Source organism: Canis aureus, chromosome 24 (assembly GCF_053574225.1).
Source record: "Canis aureus isolate CA01 chromosome 24, VMU_Caureus_v.1.0, whole genome shotgun sequence".
NCBI classification, from domain to species: Eukaryota; Metazoa; Chordata; class Mammalia; order Carnivora; family Canidae; genus Canis; species Canis aureus.
In genome coordinates this window covers 51832308-51853928 of record NC_135634.1, presented here as the reverse complement: position 1 = coordinate 51853928, position 21621 = coordinate 51832308, and the positions used below count along the sequence as shown (strand labels likewise).

General features: G+C 54.4%; 1 protein-coding gene across 24 annotated transcripts in view; it reads left to right on the top strand.

The window, feature by feature from the left end:
- KIF1A (kinesin family member 1A) overlaps positions 1–21621 on the top strand; it is an 88925-nt gene that overhangs the window by 4848 nt on the left and 62456 nt on the right. For all 24 annotated transcript variants that reach the window (XM_077869541.1, XM_077869540.1, XM_077869539.1 and 21 more), the window contains exon 2: positions 16594–16760. In XM_077869541.1, coding sequence (XP_077725667.1) covers positions 16655–16760 — 106 coding nt within the window. In that variant the 5' untranslated portion in view covers positions 16594–16654. The remainder of the gene's footprint in view (positions 1–16593; positions 16761–21621) is intronic.

Sequence of the window (21621 nt, the reverse complement as noted above, 5' to 3'; positions counted from 1 at the left end):
GACGGTTTTTTGCTTGTTCGCTTGTATTTGCTTCCTCCTGGTTTAGTCTGGTCTTGAGTGTCGAAGCAGCTTTATCCTCCTCTGGTGTGTGCGGAAGGCCTTGGGGCCTGTTCACGTTGGGGAGGCCCACGGGGCAGTAGAGGCGCTGCTGCCGGATTCCGACCAGAGCCCGGGGTGGGGGGTGCGGGCGTCCATCGGCAGCAGGCCTGGCTTCCGGTCTGGGAGCTGGGCGCGCGAGGCCCCGTCCCCCTCGGCAGCATGCGGGGTGCCAGCGCCCGTACCGAAGCACTCACTCCTGCCAGGCTGTGGAGAGGAAGCTTCCGCTGCTCGCCTGGGGGTGTTGGCAGCCACCGCTCTGTGGGCTGGCACGGGGTGCAGGCCCCACTGCTCCTCGCGGCCGTTCTGCGGACAGACTGACCCCGCGACCTCCCCAGCCTCGCGTCCTGCCGCTGCGCCCCGCTGGCTCCGCGAGCCCCCGAGTCCGGACGCCCCGAGCTTCCTGCGGTTGTGGGGGCCCCCTCTGGCGTCCGCTGCCCCTGCCCTCCAGGAAGGTCACTCGGGCCTGAGGCCCTGGGGACGCCTCGGCCCCGCCCTGCACACTGGGGTGACTCCCGTCGCACTGTGGACCCTGGCAGCACCTGGCCGTCCCCCCGCCGTCCCCCCGCCGTCCCCCCGCCCACGGGCCTCCCGCCTTCTGAGGGGCCCCGGCGCAGCCGGCTCGGACTCTGATCCCGTGAGCCTGACACTAGGAAAGACGGGCTGCGTTTCCTCAGACTTCGGGGAAGGCCGCCGTCCGGGGCCGCGGCGCCCGTGGGGCAGGGCTGGCCCTGGGGCTGGGCTCAGCCCGTCGCAGGCCGCCCTCCCCACTGTCTGTCCACGGGCTCGTCCTCGTGCTCCCCGCCCACGCTCCGGGCTCCGCGACGTGGGAGCTATGCCAGGCGCCCGTGGTCCCTGAGGGCTGGGCCCACCCGTGTCTGCGCTGCCCGGCCCTCGCGGGGCCGCAGCCCGTCTTCCCCGAGTGGCCGGGCCCAGCCCGTGGCTCTGTGGTCCTTGCCACCGGTCACGTCCTCGCCGCGCACGGCCCTGGCGCCTGGCCCCTCACCCTCTGCCCCTATGGGGGACGCGGCCCGGGGACGGCGCCCGCGGAGGGTCGGCAGGACAGGCCTCCGGCTCAGGGCCTCCCGGGCAGCTCCGCAGGCGCTCCTCGGGCCCGGCGGCCTCCCTGCCTCTGTCCTCCTCCTCGCCTGGCCTCGAGGCTGGCCATCGGGCCTCGCCAGGCCCTGCCCAGCGGTGGCAGCCTCGGCGGCACCTGCGGCCTGAGACTCCACCCCCGAAGGACCACGTCCCACTTTCCCGTGTCCCCAAGCTTCTCCCCCAGCTCTGTGGAGGGGGGCTGGCCCTCCTGCCGCTCTCCAGCACGCGGCGTGGCCTAGCAGCGAGCCCCAGCCAGTGACCCCTGCGCCCCCTGCCACAGGCAGGCCTGGCTCCCTCCCCTGCCAGGTCACTCATCACTCTGATGCTTGCTCTCCTTCGTGGCAAGACTTCTTGAAATAAGTCAAATCTTTGAAAAATGCTATCATGTGACAGGACCCTCGGAAAAGCATCCAGAGTATAAAAGGCCTCCCCAAGCGGCCTTGTTTCAGAGATAAAGCGTTTTCCAACATGCACCCGGGACGTTGGCGCTTAGGGCGACCGCTCCCCTAACCCTCACGGGGGGAGGAGGGGCTGTGTCGTGACCCCACCTCGCAGGCTTGGTGGGGGCCCACGTCGGGGCCGCGGACCGCCAGCGCCTCAGAGCCCTGAGCTGACCCAGAGGCGCCCGCCACCCGGACTCCGGCGTCCAGCGTGCTCAGGATGCCATCCCTGACCCCGAGGCTCCGGGCAGCTCCCTCGTGAGCGTGAGGCCCTGTGTGGGCCGCAGCCCCCGCATGCATCCGCCTGCTTCTTGCTGGACGGTCCAAGTGACCTTTGCTGTTGTCAGATTCCCAGGAGCTGTGGCTCTGCCTTGCTCGCTGCCACTTCGGGACAGCCACCGTGTGACTAGGCCACCGTTGTCCCTCTCCGGACAGTGGACAGTCGGCTCTCCATCTCCTCCCACCTCCCTGCCTTTTCTCTTTTCTGCGGCAGGTACTGCAGTGTCTGGGGACGTTTCTCCTGTGATCCCGGGTGGGTCTAGTTGAACCCCTGGTGGTCTCAGAGTCTGCAGCTTTTCTGGGCAGCTCCGGATTGTTTCCACGGCGCCCGTGCTAGTGAGCTGCTCCCAAGTGGACCGTGCTGTTCCCGCTGCTCTATCCTTACGACATTCCCTGTTGCCACATGTTTTCATGTTGTGACCTGATGAAAATGTTTCTTTTTTTTAAAAGATTTTATTTATTCACGAGAGACACAGAGAGAGGCAGAGACACAGGTAGAGGGAGAAGCAGCTCCCTGCGGGGAGCCCGATGCAGGACTCGATCCCAGGACCCCCGGGGTCATGCCCTGAGCCACCTGGGTGTTCCTGGATATGGTTTTTTTTTTTTTTTTTAAAGATTTTATCTATTTATTAGAGAGAGAGAGAGACAGAGAGAGAATGAGCCCTTGCACACAAGCAGGGGAGACGCAGAGGGAGAGAGACAAGCAGCATCCCTGCTGAGCGCAGAGCCTGACCTGTGGCCTGATCCCATGACCCTGAGATGACCTGAGCCAAAGTCAGACTCCTAACTGATTGAGCCACCCAGGCGCCCCTAATGGACATGGTTTTGAGCCGCACTTTCTTGATTACCATTGTGGTTGACTGTCTTGTATAAATTGCCTGTTTATACTTTTTTTTGCCATTTTTTTGCATTCTTTTTGTTTGATTTATGTGTGTTCTTCACGTGTCCTGTGCGGGAACCTTTGTCAGCAGATGTGCTGCAAAGCTCTCCAGGTGGGTGAGCTTCTCTTCACCCACTAGCGGTGCCTTGATGTCTGGCCTTCCCTTTTGGTGCCTTCTGGGGCCTGAATCCTCGAAGGAGAACATGGAGGTACCACTTTTCTTCATTTTCTTCCAAACCTGAGGTTCACGTTTGGGTCTTGAGTCTGCACGGCATTTGGTTTGGTGCAGAAAGGAATCTAATTTTGTATTTTTCCACGTGGCTAGCCAGTTGTCTTTGTCTGGTCTGCTGTAGCAGAATAGCACGGACTGGGGGCTTGTAAACAACAGACACTGGTTTCTCACAGTTCTGAGGCTGGGAGTCCAGGATCGGGGTGCCGGCAGGGCCAGGTTCTGGTGAGAGCCCACTTCTAGGTTGCAGGTGGCCCACTCCTCATCGTAGAGAGGAAGCAAGGTCTCTTGGGATCTTTGTAAGGGCACGAATGCGATTCATGAGATCATCTAAGCCTAACCATGTCCCACTGCCCCCCCTTCCTAATCCCAGCCCTTTGGGGGGTTGGGTTAGGAATGTGGGGACCAGACATTCAGTCCCTAACCAGTTTTCTCAGCAGCACAACTTCAGTGTTCCTTCTCCTTCCCACTGACCTGCAAAGCCCCCCTTGTCCTCTCTCAGAAGGGCTGTGTTTGTGCAAGTCTGTTTCTGGGTCCCTCCTGTTACACTGGTGGTGACTTACCTTGTCCCGGGCACCCCATCTTAATTACAGAACTTTACATTGTCTTTTATTTTTTTATTTTTTTTACATTAAGTCTTTTAAAAAATTTTTATTTAAATGCAAAGAATTAACATATGACAATGCATTATTGGTTTCAGAGGCAGAGGTCAGTGATCCATTGGTCTTATATCACACCCAGTGCTCATCCCATCACGTGTGCTCCTAATGCCCAGTGACCCAGTCCCCCCACCCACCCAGTGACCCTGTCCCCCCCACTTCCCCTCCAGTGACCCTGTCCCCCCCCACCCGGTGACCCTGTCCCCCCCCACCTCCCCTCCAGTGATCCTCAGTTCATTTCCTATGATTAAGGGTCTCTTAGGGTTTGTCTCCCTCTCTGATTTCGTCGTGTTTTATTTTTTCCTCTCTCTCCCTATGATCCTCTGTTTTGTTTCTTAAATTCCACAAATGAGTGAGATCATATGATAATTATCTTGATTCCAGGAGGACATGTTGTCTTCTACCCTCCTGTGCTTCTTTAAGTGGGTCACTGGTATTCATAGCATCTCTTCCAAAAAAATTTTTAGCAGCCATTTGTCCACTTTCACAAAAAATCTGGTTGAGATTTCACTTCAAATTACATTGAATTTTTGACTCATATGAGTGAAAATAAACATTTTTAAGATGTTGAAATTTTTCCATGAATAGGTTACAGTTCATTTATTTAGGTTTTCTATAATATTTTTGTGAAGGCTAAAAATTTCCTAATAAAAGTTATATGCATCTTCATCTTTTGTGACATTTATTACTGTAAAGATTACTACATACTTTGGATTATTTTTTATTTTTATTTATTTATTTAAAGAATTTTATTCATTTGGGGGAGAGAGAGGGAGTGCACATGAGTGGTGGAGGAGAGGCAGGGGGAGAGAGAGAAGCAGACTCCTCGCTGAGCAGTGAGCCTAGTCGGGGCTGAAGGCAGATGCTTAACCATCTGAGCCACCCAGGCACCTCTTTGGATTATTATTTTTTTTAAAAATATACTGTAAAAAATATATATTTTAACTATTTATCTCTAGTGCATTCCAACTTTGTGGTACCTTCCCACTAATTCAAATAATTTGTCTGTGGATGCTCTTGATTTCTGTGTAGATAAGCAAATAGTCTGCAAATGATGACATTTTGGGTTTCTTCATTTCCAATCCATATTTTGTCATAGTTGTTTCTTTTTCCTGCCTTATCACTCTGGCTAGCACCACCACTCCAATGTGAAGTGGTGACAGGCAACCTAAACCTGTTTCTGAATTTAAAGGAAATGTTCCTAATATTTTACGGTCAAAAGTGTGATATTTGGGTAGGTTTTTAGTAGGCGGCTATTATGAGATTAAAGAAGATTTCTTATATTTCTCATATTACTAGGAGTTTTATCATAAACACATTTTGAAAATTATTAAATGCTTTTTTAGCACCTCTCGAGGACCTCGGTGGCTTTTTCTCTTTAATCTGGTATGTGGTGAATTATATTAATATATGTCCTTATATTAAACAATATATATATACTATCATATCAGTATTCTTGGAATAAGCCTAGTGCATTATCCTTTTTATTTGCTCCTGGGCCTTCCTGCTAATGTTTTGAACTTTTATATCTATATTCATCAGTGAGATCAGTCTCTGATCCTCATTTCTCAATTTTTTTTGTCTAATTTGATGCCACGGTCATAACCTTTTCTCCTGTCTCCCTCTTTTTCTTGTTCTCTTAAAAAGAGTTTTTATACGATTGCAATTATCGAGGTTTTTTTTTAATGTATGTTAGGGCTCACTTGTAAAAAGTGTCTGAGTCTGCTGATTGTTTTTGGTAAGTAGAATTTATACTATTGAATCAACTTATTTAATTGTAAGAAAATTCAGGTTCTCACTGACTAATTTTTCTCCTGGTTATAGGTCATCTTTTCCTGCTTCTTCGCATGCGTAGTAATTTTTTTAAAAAAGGTTATTTATTTATTTGGGAGAGGGAGAGAGAGAGAGAATGCAAGGAGAGGCAAGGAAAAGGGAGAGGGAGAAGCAGGCTCCCTGCTGAACACAGAGCCCGATGCGGGGCTCGATCCCAGGACCCTGAGATCATGACCTGAGCCGAAGGCAGATGCTCAACCAACTGAGCCACTCAGATGCCCCAGTTTTATTGTTGCTGTTGTGTTCTAGACATTTCTACATTGTGGAGTGTCTGAATTATACTTCCATCCTAGAAAGCATGTTGGGCTTTGTTTTGTCAGGTAGTAAATTACTTGAGATAACTCGAGCCTTGGAGACCTGATTTTAAGCTTTCCTAGAGTTACTCTAGAGTAGATGTCACAGGGATAGTTAAGCCCATTACCCAACTATAATTTCTTTGTGGTATCTACTGGATGTCTGGAGCAGAGGGGTCAAGGGGACTATTATGACTGATTAATGTGCAGATAACCTTCTTATTTTATGTGAGCTTTGGGAATCCCTGTGTTTTCTTTGCCTGGACTAGATGGGGATGTACTAGTCCTCTACAAAGACTCAAGGGAATCCCTATCTTGACCTCTGCTACCTGATGGCTCTTTCCAGAACTCTGACTCACAATTTCCGTCTGTCTCAAACTATCCTAACCCTGGCCTCTATCTCCCCAACTCATCAAAGCTGCTGAGCTGTTGGGGTCCTACCTCCCCAAACCTGAGGTCTAGAAATGGCCTCTGGGCAGATTTGGAGTGACCGTTGGGTTCCCCTTGTATGTTCCCTTCTCTCAGTGATCACAGTCCTGCACTGCCTACTGTACAATGTCTAAAAACAGGTATTTTCATACATTTTGTCTGGTTTACAGTTGTTTACAGGATGGTCCTTGTAACTCCCATTGTTGCTGACTGTGAGAGTGCTGTAAATTTTGCTAGTAGTATTTTCATTATCATTCCCTACTAGGTTATTTATACCTCCATCACGATTTCTTTTTTTGTGTATTAATTACTTAGAAGTTTATTTTTAAATTTTTTTCTTGGCTATAATATCTGTTTCTTTCCCCAGTTTAGGGAAGTTCTCAGCTATGGTTTGTTCAGATATTTTTAGATTTTCTAAACATAGGTTTTTAAATGGTCTTCTCTCGATTTTTGATTGTCTTCAGATTACAAGATGCATTTGGTACAGTCTTTGACATTTAGTCAAAGGAGTTGCTTTGTGACCTCCTACATGGTAAAATGTTGTAAATGTTCCATGTGCGTTGGAAAAGAATGTGTTTCTCTAATTTGCAAGAAAAAGAGAGCACATGTGTTCATTAGTTCATGATTATCATGTTCAGACTGTCTACATCCTTGTTAATTATGTCTGCTTGGTCTGTCAATTAGGGAGCAATGCGTTAAAATTCTTGCTATGACGAATTAGTGAATTCTTTCGTGTCGTGTGACTTTTAATCTTGGCTTTATGTTTTCATCATGTTGTCTCTCTGGGACCATTCTGAGTAATTTTTTCTGATATGTTTTCCAGTTCATTAATTCTCTGCTCAGCTTCATTTAGTTTGCTGATTATCATGTCTGCTAAGTTTTGAAGTTTGAAAGGTTATATTTTTATTTCTATAAGCTCTGCATGATCCCTTTCCTGTTTATTTCTCTCAACATTTTAGGCAGACATATTTTGTGATCTGTATCTGACAGTTTCAGTATCTGAAAACCTTGATAGTCCAAGATGAGGGTCTGATTCTGGTTCTCTTTTCCTTTTCCTTAACTCTTGCTCATAGTGAATTGCTTCTCTGGTGTTTGGTTAATATTTAATTGTGAGCTCACATTTGACTGGTCTTCATCTGTGGGGACCTGAGAAGAGGAAGCTTTTTCTAGGATTTGTATTTGCGTTTGTGATGTGCTATAGTTGCGAACAGCCGAGACCAACTCCGAGCGGACTTCTCAAACTTGGGTTTCACTGATCACGTAGGTCTTGCAAATTTGAAACGCACGCTTGCATGAAGACAGGTCTGTGGCCTCAAATTCTCAGAAATACTGGCTTTTTCAGCACATGGAGCTGAGAGTCATTCAGAGTAACTTCCCTGTGTTCCTTTAATGACAGACGGCCTTTCCCCAGCCTTCCACGTCACTGGGGTTGTAGCTTTAGAGGATCCAACTCTTCATGGTGATTTGGTTCCAGCTCCAGCTTTGTGTGTGTTTGGGGCCATGCCTCCCATCTCTATTCAGCGGCTGAAATCCAGGTCCTCCCATTTCTAGTGTCAGCGTGTGCCTGCAGCTTTCTCCCTGGTGGGCTTGCCTCTTTGATTCAGCTCTTCCTGCTGCCTTTTCTCCCCTTCCTCAGACATTCTCTTATGTTTGTTATATATCTTAAGTTTCTAGGTCATTCCTAATGGGAGGGAGTCTTGTCCGCCATGTTGTCAGCAGTGGAGGTTTCTCGTTCACCTGTTGGCTTGAGAAATGCTAATTTTTAAAAAAATTTTATTTATTTATTAGAGACAGAGACAGAGAGAGAGAGAGAGAAAGAGAGAGAGAGAGAGGCAGAGACACAGGCAGAGGGAAAAGCAGGCTCCATACAGGGAGCCCGACATGGGACTCGATCCCGGGTCTCCAGGATCAGGCCCTGGGCTGAAGGCGCACTAAACTGCTGAGCCACTCAGGCTGCCCAAGAGAAATACTAATTTTAATGAGCTAGCCATTTTTGTATTCTTGTGCTGGTGTTTGTCAACCAAAATGAGGTCTTTTTACTTGTTTACTTATTTACCTGAACCATTTGGTAATTTTTTTTCAAGATTCTTTATTTGTTTGAGAGAGAGTTTGAGCAGGGGGCAGAGGGAGAGGGATAAGCAGGCTCCCCGCTGAGCAGGGAGCCCAACATGGGGCTTGATCCCAGGACCCCAGGATTGTGACCTGAGCCGAAGGCAGATGCTTCACCAACTGAGCCACCCAGGCCCCCCACCGTTTGGTAATTTTTAAAAAATCTTTAAATATGAACACAGTTTAGAAGAGTCAGATCGATCTGCAGAACTTATTTAGGAAATCAGCAGGCTTTCCTCTCCATCCTCAATCTCTTGCAGCTCTCTTAGTGGTGGTGCTTGTTGATGCTATTCAGCTCTATCTTGCTAAATAATGGGCTTCTCCTGCTATTTTTTGGCCTGTTTTACAAGTTGCATAAGTAGCATTATGAAGAGTATGCCCCTCTGTCCTCGGGTCATCTTTTCCCACGTCGTTTGTGAGGTTCATCCATCTCTCTTCTCTCCCTCCCGAAATGCCACTAAAATAACAGTAAAGGTAAAGACGAGAAAGACCCAAAGGCTCCTGGAAGGGAAGAGGAACAGAGAAGGCACCGCGACCCGTTAGGGCAAGTGAAGAGCTGACCCCTCAGCAGCGGAGCCCGGGAGCTGAGGGGCCGAGGCCGAGGCGGCTGGGAGGCGACCTGCGGTGTCCCCGGGCTTGGGACTGGGTCCCCGGAGGGGGCGGGATTCTCCAGGCCGGGCCGGGTCCGCAGGCGCAGCACCTAGCACCCCGGCTTGGCCGTCAGCTGTGAAGGCCTCCGCGCCCAGTGCTCATGGGGACCCACCTGTCGCCCTGCCTGACCCGCCCAGGTGCGCTCGTCCAGCGCCTCCCTGAGTGCTCCCCGGGCCTCGCCCTGAGGGTCCCCCCTGAGCCCCCCCAGGGACGCGGGGGCCAGCGTCTACCTGGGAGCCGCGTGCAGGCTGCCAGGCCCAGGCTTGCGAGTCCAACTTGAGCTGCATCCCGCAGTTCTAATGTGTTCTGTCTGCATCATCGTTCAGGTCAGAATCTTTCCTAATATCCAATGAGGTTTTTTTTTCTTTGTCCCATGGGTTATTTAGAATCATAGTTGCTTAATGTCCAAGCAATTGGGGGATTTTGTAGCTTTTTTTTGTTTTGTTTTTTTGGTTTTGATGTATAGCCCGATTGTACTGTGGCCGGAGAACATACACCTTATGATCTCAATTTTAAATCGAAATCTGTTAGAGTTTGATTTAGGACTAGCCTATGGCTAGTTTTAGTACATGTTTTAGGCGCACTTTATTTACTTATTTGTTTGCTTGTTTGGCTCCACTTCCCGCATGGATCCCAACATGGAGCTTGAACTCAAGACCTGGAGATCAAGACTCGAGCTGAGATCAGGAGTCAGACGCTTAACGGCCTGAGCCACCCAGGCGCCCCTTGATGTGCGCTTGAAGAGAATGCGTGTGGCATGTATTTTTCCTTCTCAGGAGCTGGTAGAAGAAGCAAGCCAAAAATTTTTATCCTCTATTTTCAACTTTTCTGTCTTTTTATTTAAAGGTGTTTCTTGAGGGCGCCCAGGTGGCTCAGTCGGTTGAGCATCCGACTCTGGATTTCAGCTCAGGTCATATCTCAGGGTCATGAGATCAAGCTCCAGGTGTAGCTCCGTGGCCCGCGGGGAGCGTGCTTCAGATTCTCTCTCCCTCTGCCCCTCTCCTCTGCTCTCACTCTCTCTCTAAAATAAATACATAACATCTTTAAAAAAAGATACCTCTTGGCAACAGAATAGAATTCTTTAAAAATCTGTTTCCACAGTTATAATGTTTTACCAGGAGTGTTTCATGCATACTGATTGGGCTTTTATCTGCAGTTTTAAGTCTTCGTCTTCCATTTGATGTAGCTTTTCTTGTAGTTCTGTTCTTCCTCCTTTGTTTCCTTCTATTAGATGAATAAAAAAGAGTCATGTTTTTCTCCTGTTTCTCTTGCTACTAACTTATTACACATTCTTTTTCTGCTCTTTTAATGACCTTAGCAGTTGAAACATGTATCCTCGAAAGTCTGATATAAAGTGCTCCTTTCCCCTGGTAACGCTGAGACCTGACCTTGTCTTGCGGCTTCCATCGTTGCTGCCCAGGGGTCAGCTGTCAGTCTCATTTTTGTTCCTTTAAAGGTTATTATGCGTCCCTTTTTTTCTGGCTGCTTTTAGGACCCTTCATCTTCGGTGTGCGGCAGTCTTACTATAAGGTGCCTTCATGTAGTTTTCTTCATGTTTATCCTACTTTGGTGTTTGCAGAGCTTCTTGGATCTATGGGTTGAGGTGCTTCAGCAATTTTAGACAATTGAAAGTCATTATCTTCTCTTCTGTTCTGTTTCTTCTCCTTTTAGCTTCCAGTTATACGCATGTAAGACCATTTCAGTGTGTCCTAGGTTACTCTGACTCTACATCCTGTATTTTCTATTCATTTTTTCTCTGTTCTGTAATTTCTCCAGCTCATGAACCCTGCTTTCAGCTGTGTCTAATCTCTTTCATTCTTAATGTCCGTTATTGTGTTTTCCATTCTAGTATTACCGTCAGAAAATCTTTTTTTTTTTTTTACAGTTTTAAATCTTCTTGCAGAATCCTCCATTTTTCCATTTATTTTCTCTCTTTATTTTCCATTTCTTTTCTTTTTATCTTGAATATATGTCATGGTTATTTGAAAGTCCTTGTTTGATAACTCCTAGATCTGGATCACATGTAAATATATTTCTTTTCATGGTTTTTTATCTACCCCCCCCAACTTGTTGTGAAACCTATAGTCCTTTCTTTTTATATGCTCTGTGACTTTGATTTAATGTCATATCTTACCTATTGAGACACATTTGAGTGGCTCAGTCAGTGACGTGCCTGCCTTCGGCTCAGGTCATGATCCCCAGTGTCATCGGATTGAGCCCCGCATCGGGCTCCCTGCTTAATAGGAGGTCTGCTTCTCCCTCTCTATTCTCCTGCTCCCCCTGCTTGTGCTCTCTTTCTCTCAAGTAAATAAATCTTAAAAAAAAAAAAAAAAAAAAAAAGAAAAAAAGAAAGAAAGAAAAGAAACACAGTAGAGGCTCTGGATGGTTCGCCGTTTTCTTTCCAAGCAGATAGAGTGGAGGTCATCCCTAATTCAGGCAGAAACTAAGCTGAGTCAGGGAAGCATTGCGGTTTTGATAGGGATTTATCCTCCCAGTGGTTCTGCCCTGGTTTTAGACTCTGTGCCTCCCGGGGCGTTTTTGTTTTTGTTTTTGTTTTTGTTTTTTTTCCCTCCCAGGGCTTTCAAGCCCGTAGGCCCTGGTACGATTACTGGAGCCCTTCCTCCCAGTGGATCCTGAATGCTGACCCTTGTCTCCCCAGCACCCGAGCGAGAATGCAGAAGGCTCCTCTGATTTGCAGAGGCTTTCTGCTTGGGTCTGTAAGCTCCTGCCCCTCAGCCTTCTGGGTTTAGCACATATCTGAAGGGGAGAACTGGCCGAGGGAAGCTCCCTACTTCCTTCTCCTGGGCTTTTGGCCTGTCAAGTTTGCTTTTCCTGACCAAGAGCTCAGTGGGTTTCTCCATCCCTCAGCAACAGCTCCCTGCCTGGGAAGATTCCAGATTCCCAGCCTCTTTGCCCCGTGCCCAGAATGCAAATGCCTTTGGGGAGAAAGTGCTGTGGAGTGTTGGAATGTTGTCTCCTGTCCGGGCAGCCCCCCATCTCTGGAATCTTGGCCTGCTGCTCCGTGTGGCTTCAGTAGCTCTTTGATTCTTTCCAACCAATTGTAAGATTTTACCCAGCTTCTCTAGCTGGGCCTGGTGGGAGGGACCTTGCTTGATGCCAGCCATTCTACTGGCCTGTCCTTTGCCTTCCAGGCTTCGTGCCAACGCCCGGTCTCTACCCCGGAGCCACAGCATCATCTCCATGTGTAAGACTTTTTATTTTTTTATTTTTTTTATTTTTTTATTTTTTTAAAGATTTTATTTATTCATTCATGAGAAACACAGAGAGAGGCAGAGACACAGGCAGAGGGAGAAGCAGGCTCCATGTCGGGAGCCCCACGCGGGACTCGATCCCAGGACTCCAGGATCAGGCCCTGGGCTGAAGGCGGTGCTAAACCGCTGAGCCACCAGGGCTGCCCTCATGTGTAAGACTTTCAAAGGTGAAATCCTCGCTCTATTTTTTAACACGAGAGAATCCGTGGTTCCAATACCAATCTCACCGAGTTACCTGAAATGCTGCCTGCCATCCATTGGGTGTGTGTGTGTGTGTGTGTGTGCACATGTCTATCCGTGGTCACGCTTTGACTTTTCTGCTGATCTCTCTATTCGTGTGTCATTAGTGGACTTTGGAAGTCATTAGAGCAAGTCTGGTAGCTGGTAGGGTACGTTCTTTGCTTTTATTTTTCACAGCTCTCTTTGGAACTTTTGCAAAATTCCACTGAAGAGCCTGTTGGAATATTTTGCTTATTGGAATCGCACTGAATTAACATGGCTAAATTTGGGGAGAACTAAAAATTGTGCAATATTGAATCGAACATCTGCTTTCATAAATATTTTCTTTATTCCTAATTATTTTCTATTTCGGTACTGAGCATCGCTTACTCAACAGATAGAGCCTCTTTTTTTTTTTTTTTTTTAAGGCACAAGGCATGCTGCTAAATGCTCGAAATCACATTCCAGTTGACATCCTCACCAGGACTTCACAACCTTGCTCTTGCTCTTCCCACCCCAGCTGGGACATCTTAATAGTTTTCTCCATTTCCAGAGTGTGGAAATTTTCCAGGATAAGGAAACACAGATTCTCAGTGAGGCACATGCCTCCAGTCCCCTCCTGGGTGGTCATTTTTGGGTGTGAGAAGGGGAAACTGTTGAAAAAACACCTGCGGTGTGTGGATATGGGTGCGTGCGGTGGCTGAGGGCTCGGGGGTGTCGCTGGGCGTGATGCCAGGCCCAGTTCTGCTCCCCGCCCGCCCGGGCTTTGGCTCATGCCCTGCACTTGTTGACTCCTGGTCGTCGCTGCTCTGGTGCTTCCTCTCCCCCTGCAGACTTTGGCCCGCAAGGAGGGTTCTGCTCCGTGTCCAGCCTTCCCTGGGGAATGTTGAGGGGTCAAACACCAGACCCTGGGCAGGGCTGGGAGTTTATAGCCCAAGACCTGCATTGATCCTGCTGCGGGGTGGGGGGGGCGTCCCCTCCCTCTGCAAAGAGAGACGGCTCCCAGGCCCCTCCTCAGGCCCCTTGTGCTCTTGATCCCGGGGTCCCCAGGAGCTCCCCTGGGTGGGCGGTTGGGACAGTGCTGGAAAGGGGTCTTTGGGCAGATTCTCCTGAGGGTGGCAGTACAAGTGGGAGAGTCTCAAGACCTGTCCCCCAAGCCTTTGCTGTCCTTGGATGCCTCTGGTGATGGGGGTTCACAGCCAAGTGGGCATCTGAGTTCATTTTACGCGGCAGTTGGTGGAAGCCCCGACTTTGTCTTCACATCAGGCTGAGTTCTGTTTTCTGGGGCTCCGGGCCATTCCTGCAACCGCAGCTCCCTGTCCTGAGCTTGCCCTCCCCGCGTTCTCAGGCCCCCGCCCCCCTGGGTAGCCAGCTGCAGCATCAGGCCGCCAGCCCCCTCAGTGGCCTGTGGGAAGGACCTTTCCAAGTCGCCGGAGCGACTTTTTTCAGTCAAAAATATTTTATTTATTTTTACATTTTTTTTTTAATTTTTATTTATTTATGATAGTCACACACACAGAGAGAGAGAGAGGCAGAGACATAGGCAGAGGGAGAAGCAGGCTCCATGCACCGGGAGCCCAACGTGGGACTTAATCCCGGGTGTCCAGGATTGCGCTTGGGCCAAAGGCAGGCGCTAAACCGCTGCGCCACCCAGAGATCCCTATTTTTACATTTTTTAAATTTAAATTCAATTTGCCAACATACAGTATAACACCCGGTGTTCATCCCATCAAGCTGCACCGTAATTTTGCAGGGAGTTTGTGCTAGCTTTCCTCCGGGTCCCTGGACCTGGGGGGTGGAATCACTTTGGGGTCATCCGCCTCAACCCTGTCATTTCACAGATGGGTAAACCGAGGCCAAGGGTCCCACCACATGGCTGAGATGAAGGCAGGGCCTGGGCTGGGTCCTGCGTCCCCGGCCCGCACCTGCTTCTCTGTGACGCAGTTTGCTCCTCCTGGCGTGACTTCGATGTGGCCCCAGGACTGCCCGGCACCAGCTGCAGGACATCTGGGCCGGGTCGCAGCCTGGTCCCATCGCTCACGGCTGCCCACCCCGTCGGTGGGATCTGCTGAGCGAACCATTCCCTCTCCTGCCCACCCGGCCGCCGTGCGCTTGCTGGCTCCGGCCGCCCCCAGAGCCCGGGAGGACATTCTGGATCCCCTCGCCTGCTGCTTTCTGTCCTCCCACGTGCCTCACATGTCCTGGCCAGCTAGCGGACGTGCTGCGGATGTGGCCGGGGCGCCGGGCCGGAGGCTCCGGGAGGGGCCGGTCCTGCTCGGTGGCGTCGCTCCAGCAGGGAACCCCCCCCACCCCCCCCCGCCGTGGCGTGGGCCCTGCTGTCCCTGGGGAGCTGCTTTGTGTTTGCAGCCATAGGGCCAGCAAGTTCCCCTCCTGCTGCCTCGCACGTGCCTCTGCTGCTTTCTTTCCGAGCCCTCGGGCAGGCCCCAGCCTCGGGCCCAGCTCCCCTCCTGCCGTCCCCATGTCACCTGCCCATCAAGGTCGCCCTCTGGGGCCCAGCGCCGTCCTCCAGGCCTGGACCCACATCTCGCTCCCTCCCGCACGCACCGTGTGCTCCCTCGCTGGTCCTCGGAGCATCTTCTAGCCTCTCCCGGGGTCTCCCCGCTCCTCACTCCCCTCTCGCTCCCTGGGGGTCCAGTGGGCCCTGGGCTCCAGGCCGAGCCCCACTGCCCTCAGCGGTTTGGAGGCGCTTCTCGAGTCACCTGGCGTGTGTGCAGGATGCCCAGGCCCCGCCGACTCTCCAGGCTGGGTCTGTCGTGCTCCGGAGGCTCCCGGACTCTTCCGTGGGTGCTGACACGGCACAGTCTGCTTGGGGTGTGACTTTCTAGGGCCGCCAGGCTGGGCGGGGGCCTCTGAGTCTGGAGACTCGTGACAGGCGGTCCTGGGGGGTTTGCTCCAGTTCGCTCTTTAGCGGCTCCTTTTCACGGATCCTCACATTCTTTTCTCTCTCCTTTCACGGAAAATTACTAAATTCCAACCCTTTGGTTTACTTTTAAAGTTGGTGTTTTCGTATTTTTAATTCCCAAGAACTCTCTTATTCATTAAATGGTCCTTTTAAAAATAGCATCGTCCGCCCGTTCGTGGGCGAAGTAGCTTTTCTTTCTGAGGATATTCATTATGAGGAATTTAAAAATCATTACCTTCTCTTCCCCGCGCTGTTTCATGCTGCCGTGTTTGTTTCCGGGTGGTTTTAGCCTCTTTCTTGCTGGACGGCGAGGTCCCGCAGGTGTCCCAGGCCAGGCCCCCCGCATGGGCACCTCGGGTGCACCTCAGGCCCCGTCTCTCGAGCAGGTGCCCCACACCTGCCCTTGTCTGGGCCGCGGGCCCCCGGCTGGGCAGGCCTCCAAGGGGGGGGCGTCTGGCCCCCTGCCCAGCGGAGGGGGGTCAGGCCTGGGTGTCTGCGGGGGGCGGGGGGGGTCCAGGGGTCCTCACGGGTGTGGCGGGGTGCCATAACACGGTCCCGCAGACCAGTGGCTTCCAGAACAGACGTACGTACCCTCTGGAGGCCGAGGGCCGGGGTCGGGAGCACAGGGCGGGCTCCTTCAGAGGCCACGCGGGAGCCTCCACTCCGGGCCTCCCAGCTCGGCGGCCGCGGCCCACCCTTGCCTCCTTCAGGCACGCTCTCCTGTGTGGCCCTGTCCCCTTGTCCTCTTGCTGTAGCGACACCGTGTTGAGTTAGGGGCGCGCGGCTCCGGCGTGACCTCGTTGTCACCAGTCACGTCTGCAAGGACCCCGTCTCCAAATAAGGTCCCATTCTGAGCTCCTGGAGCTTATTAGCATTTCGAGGGGACGTAATTCGACCCGTGGCGGGGTTCATGCGGGCTTTCCACAAACATGGTTTAATCCTGCCTGGATGCCGCTTCCGAGCTGCCCAGAGCCTTTCTGGGTCCCCGGGCGGACGGGCTGTTCCTCGCGGGCTGCTGTTCCTGCCTCTGCAGCTGCCCTGCTGGCCCCTGGTCCTCGTGGACGCCCGGCTCGCAGGCAGCATGTGCTGGGATTTGGGGAGGGGGAGGCCCAGTCGCCGCCCCGACGTACCTGTTCCGCCTTCCTGGGTGTTGTTTCTAATTCCCGTCTCCCTTTCCCTCAAGGTGTCTCCGCGCCCACTCGGGCTCCCGACGCCGCTGAGGGTGACCCACCAAGGCCGGAGCGATGGCCGGGGCCTCGGTGAAGGTGGCGGTGCGCGTCCGCCCCTTCAATTCCCGAGAGATGAGCCGAGACTCCAAGTGCATCATCCAGATGTCCGGGAGCACCACCAGTGAGTATCGGTTCGTCGGGGCGGCGTGGGCTGCCCGTCGCTCGGGGCCGAGCGTCCTGGGTCCCCCAGCCACACCCAGCGGCCGGCCTGGCCCCCAGCTCCCCATCGCCCGCATGGCTTGTGGGTTCTCTGGGCCGGCAGCAGCAAATGACCACCCGTGCGGGGGCGACGAAGGTCTGAAGGCCGGTGTGTGAAGGCCCCGGCAGGGTCGTGCCGCCCCGGAGGTTCTAGAGGAGGCTCTTTCCCGCCTCTTGCGGCTTCTGCTGGTCCAGCCACCTTGGCCTGCGGCCCGCCCCGTCATGTGGCCTTGCCGGGAGGACCCTGGCCACCTGGCAGGTGGGTGGGCGAGGGGCTGGGTGGGTGTTGGACGCTAAGGAGGGCCCCTGGCTAGTGAGCTCTGGTGGCGTCCGTAGTGATGATCGCCGACACCTACGAGGCTGGCTGTTAACAACTTAGTGCTTAAATAGACTCGAAACACATAAGAGAAGGGAATAGTGGTCGCTGCCCTCAGGACCCCTGGCCCAGCGTGACCTCCCTGTACCGTGTGCAGCTACTCACATCTTGAGAGACCCCGCTTCCGGATCAGTCACCTTCCGAGGCTCAGGATGGGGCATTTGGGGGGCACGCTTTCCGACCCGGTGCGTGAGGTCTCTCACCTGGTTTCAGCTGCCCTACGCTCCTCCGTGGTTTTATCCTTGTCTTTCTGTCTTGCGATCCTAAGTCATCCCCAAATCCCTGAGCGGTCGGAGGCCTCGGTCAGCGGGAGAGGGCAGCCGCCCGGGGCTTCTGGAGCACACGCGCGGCCAGGGCGGGGAGAGCCCTCGCTCTGAGCCAGACCTTGGCTCCTTTGGTTTGAACTCTTGTATGAGTTGCACCTGCGTGTAGACGGGCGGTTAGAGCACAGCGTGTGGCTCAGCGTCCTCACTGTCTGAGCAGCACCCGGACCAAGAAGCAGAGCGGTGCCAGCCCCCGGAGACCCTCCCGCCCCGCCCGCCCCCCCCAGAGGCTGGCGGGGCTTGTTTCGGGCCCTGAGGAAACCGAGCCAGTGTTTGGGTTACATCCCCAGCTGATTGACAGCCTGCACCCTTGCGTGGCGACTTAGAACAAACTCGGGGCTCAGCCAGGTGGTTTGCCCCTGGGGTCCCTTGGGCGGTGGCCACACTGTCACCCGCAGGCTCAGCTGTGCCCGGCGCCAGGGGCTCTTGCACGCTTCACCCACAGGCTGCAGGATGGGGCCCGCCTCGCCCACTCCCCGTGCTCTGCGCCCCGTGTAACCCCACCCTGCGTGCGATCCAGCTTCGGAGGAGGGGCTGGCCGAGGAGGGCGCTTGGGGGGGGGCAGCTGCCTCCCAAAGTCTGTGGAGGGGCTGAGGATTCAGGCGCCCCTGGAATGTTCTGGGCACCCGCGGGCTCTGTGGGACTGGGTGGGAGCTGGGAGGTGGTCTCTTCAGAAGCCCATGGGGCTCTGTGGCCCTTCACCCCATGCAGGCAGGTGGTGGAGGCTCCGCTCAGAGCGTGCTCAGGGGCTGCTGGCTTGGTGTCCCCATGCACATCTGAGGTCTCATCATGGCTCGTAGGAGCACTGTTGTCCCCACTTGGTCCCTGGAAGCTGACCATGACGTGAGGATTGGGGCGCCAAGTGTTTATGGAGGACGTGGTCCCGGGATACTTTGGGGGAAGGACCTGGAAACTGTGGAGGGCGCTGATGCACGGGTGGCCGCCACAGGCAGGGGAGCTCCCCTCGCTGGGACCCTCGCACATAGAGAATGCACCTCTGAGTCGTCCTCCCCAGGGCCCGGCTGCGGCCAGCATCTCCCCCAATGGGGGCCGAGGGTCCCGGGGCCTGGTTTCCTTGTGACCACAGAAGGTGCCCAGGGGGTGTGACTCACGGCCGAGGGTGGGAAGCCATGGGCTGCACAGGACCGTGACCCCTGGTGGGAACCATGGCGTCTCGGGTGAGAACGGTGACCCCTGGATGCAAACCATGACCCAGGGTTTGAACTGTGACCCCTGGTGGCAACTGTGACCCCTGGATGCAAACCATGACCCAGGGTTTGAACTGTGACCCCTGGTGGCAACTGTGACCCCTGGATGCAAACCATGACCCAGGGTTTGAACTGTGACCCCTGGTGGCAACTGTGACATCTGGTGGCAACTGTGACCCCTGGATGCAAACCATGACCCAGGGGGGAAACTGTGACCTCTGGTGGCAACTGTGACCCCTGGTGGGAGCCGTGACACCTGGTAGGAACTGTGACCCCTGGTGGGAGCCGTGACCCCTGGTGGGAGCCGTGACCCCTGGTGGGAATCGTGACCCCTGGTGGGAACTGTGACTCCTGTGTGCAAACCGTGACCCAGGGTTGGAACTGTGATCCCTGGTGGGAACTAAGACCCCTGGTGGGAACCGTGACCCCTGGTGGGAGCTGTGACCTCTGGTGAGAATTGTGACCCCTCATGGATACTGTGACCTTTGATGGGAACCATGACCTCTTGTGAGAATCTATGATCTTTGGTGAGAATTTTGACCCCTGGTGGGAGCATGACCTCTGGTGGGAACCATGACCCCTGGGGGGACCTCTGTGACCTCTGGTGAGAACTCTGACCCCTGGTAGGAACCATGACCTTTGATAGGAACTATGACCTTTGGTGATAACTATGACCTTCGGTGGGAATTGTGACTCCTTGTGGGAGCCGTGACCCCTGGTGGGAGCCGTGACCCCTGGTGAGTAGTGACCCCCGGGTGGGAATCATACCCTCTGCTGGGAGCTGTGACCTTGGGTGGTCAGAGGACACCTGCCCAAGGAGCTGACAGGGTCTGCTCTGTCACTGTTGGGTGACCCAGGACATCAGGAATGACTGGGGGTCCCCTGTTCCTTCGGGTCCAGGCCCTGGCAGTGCAGCCATCACCTTAGACGGCCGCTGACGGTCCTGGCGGGAGGGGGTCACAGGCGACCAAACCTCTAGGAGCCTCCAGAGTACATAGGACAGCACTGGGGAGTGGTCTCGGGCAGGGTGGGAGGGCGTCAGGAAGCAGACAGCTGGAGGAGGTGACGGCTGCAGGGGCTGAAAGCTCTGGCCCGCCTCTGGCTGAGAGACGCGCTCGGGGACACAGGGAGGGAGAGAAGGGTCAGAGGATGGAGACTCGGGACACTCACTTGGGAAGCTGCGTTCATCGTGGAGGAAACAAAGCGGTGATGGTACTGGTAGAAAGTGCCAGAAGCCAGGTCAGAAGCGTGGGTGAAGGCTGAGGGAACCCAGAGGAGAGTAGGAAAGGCTTGTCTGAGGGACGAGGCCAGCGGGCGGGAGGGCGTCCTTCCTGACGACCCTGGGGCGCGGGGCAGGCGGGGGCCCCGAGGTGGACACGCGCGGAGGCAACCACGTTGTCAGTGTCCGTGGGGCCGGGGAGCAGGCGGGGACGGTGCTGCCCGGGCGGGCTGTGCCAGGTGTCAGGGGCCGGCCCGAGGGCTCGGGGGGGGGGGGGGGGGGAGCCGCTTGCCCGGGGTACGGCCGGGAGGCTGCGGTCGCTGAACTGCGTGGCTGCCCGGGCCGCGCACCTGCTCATCGGCGCCCAGCGCCAGGCCCGAGGCGGGGTGGGGGGGCCTGGCCCTGCTCCAGTCGCAAAAGTAGGTGCACGCGGGAGATATGCCGGGTCCCCGATGCGCCTCTCGAAGCTCCGTCGTGACACACACATTAGGAGCGTTTACAGGTGACCGTGACCTGCCATCCCGTATTCTTCGCCTGAACAGAACCCTGCACTCGAACATTCTGGATCTCGCAATTTCGCGAGGCAGCCAAATTGTGCACCGCGTCTGCTTCCGTCCGTCTGTCCGTGGGGGGCTAGTGGGTTACTCAGGGGGGCAGAGGTCCCGCATGTAGCCCCCGCCCCCGCTTGACGAGAGAGCAGACCTGGAACTTCTGGAAGGGTTTCCTGTCTCCTTTCTGGGTCCCTCTGGCCCCGCAGAGAGGAAGCCTCAGGATGGGGCCTTCCCGCCCCCGCCCCGCCCAGCGGGCCCCAAAGGCGAGGCCGGGCCTGGGTCTCCGCCCCTCGCGCCCATGGCGGGCCAGGCCTCACCCCGGGGCCCCCCGCGCCGACGGCCGCAGATCACCGCAGGTCATTGTCGCAGAGGCCAGCAGCGTGCCGTCGAGGTGTCCATGGGGCGGGCCCCTCCTGGCCTGGCCTGCCTGCGGTGGCTGCCACGGGCCTGCGCTTGGCTCTGTCCTCACCTGGGCCTTCCCCTGTGAGTGTCTGTCTGTCCGCCTCGGGGGGACGCTGCATTTACGGCCCCCCAGCCTGTACGAGCTCGTCCTCACTAATTACGTCCGCCAAGAGAGTATTTCCAAAGGTCACGTGCTGAGGTTCCAGGAGGATGTGGATCTGGGGAGGACCCTGCTTGTCCAGGACGGTGCCTCCGGAGCCGGGGGGCTGGACCAAGGCCGCGGGGCCCATGCGCCCAGGGCCTGCCCCCAGCCCCCCTCCTGGACCTGGCCAGCTGGGCCCAGGGTGCTTTCAGGCAGCAGACCACTATTCGGATGGTTCCCTGGAACATTCCAGACCCTTCTCTTCCGCTCATAGTGGTCTTTCTCCTAAAGGCCCTTGTCACCCAGCAGCCCTGTGCACAGACCCCGGTGTTGCAAACGCCTGACTTACGTAAGCCCCCATCTGCCATTGCTGTTCTAGAATGTTCCAGGCTCCTAATAGAGTGAGCCTGGGAACAGAAGGCCACAGAAGGGAGCTCGGCTGTGCCTGTAGAGGTGGTGGTGCTGCTGCGGTCCTGCTCATGGTATCAGCAGAGGAGCCCTGGAGGCCACCCAGGGAGCGGGTGCCCCTTGTCACCGGCCAGCTCCCCTGCCGACCCCATCCA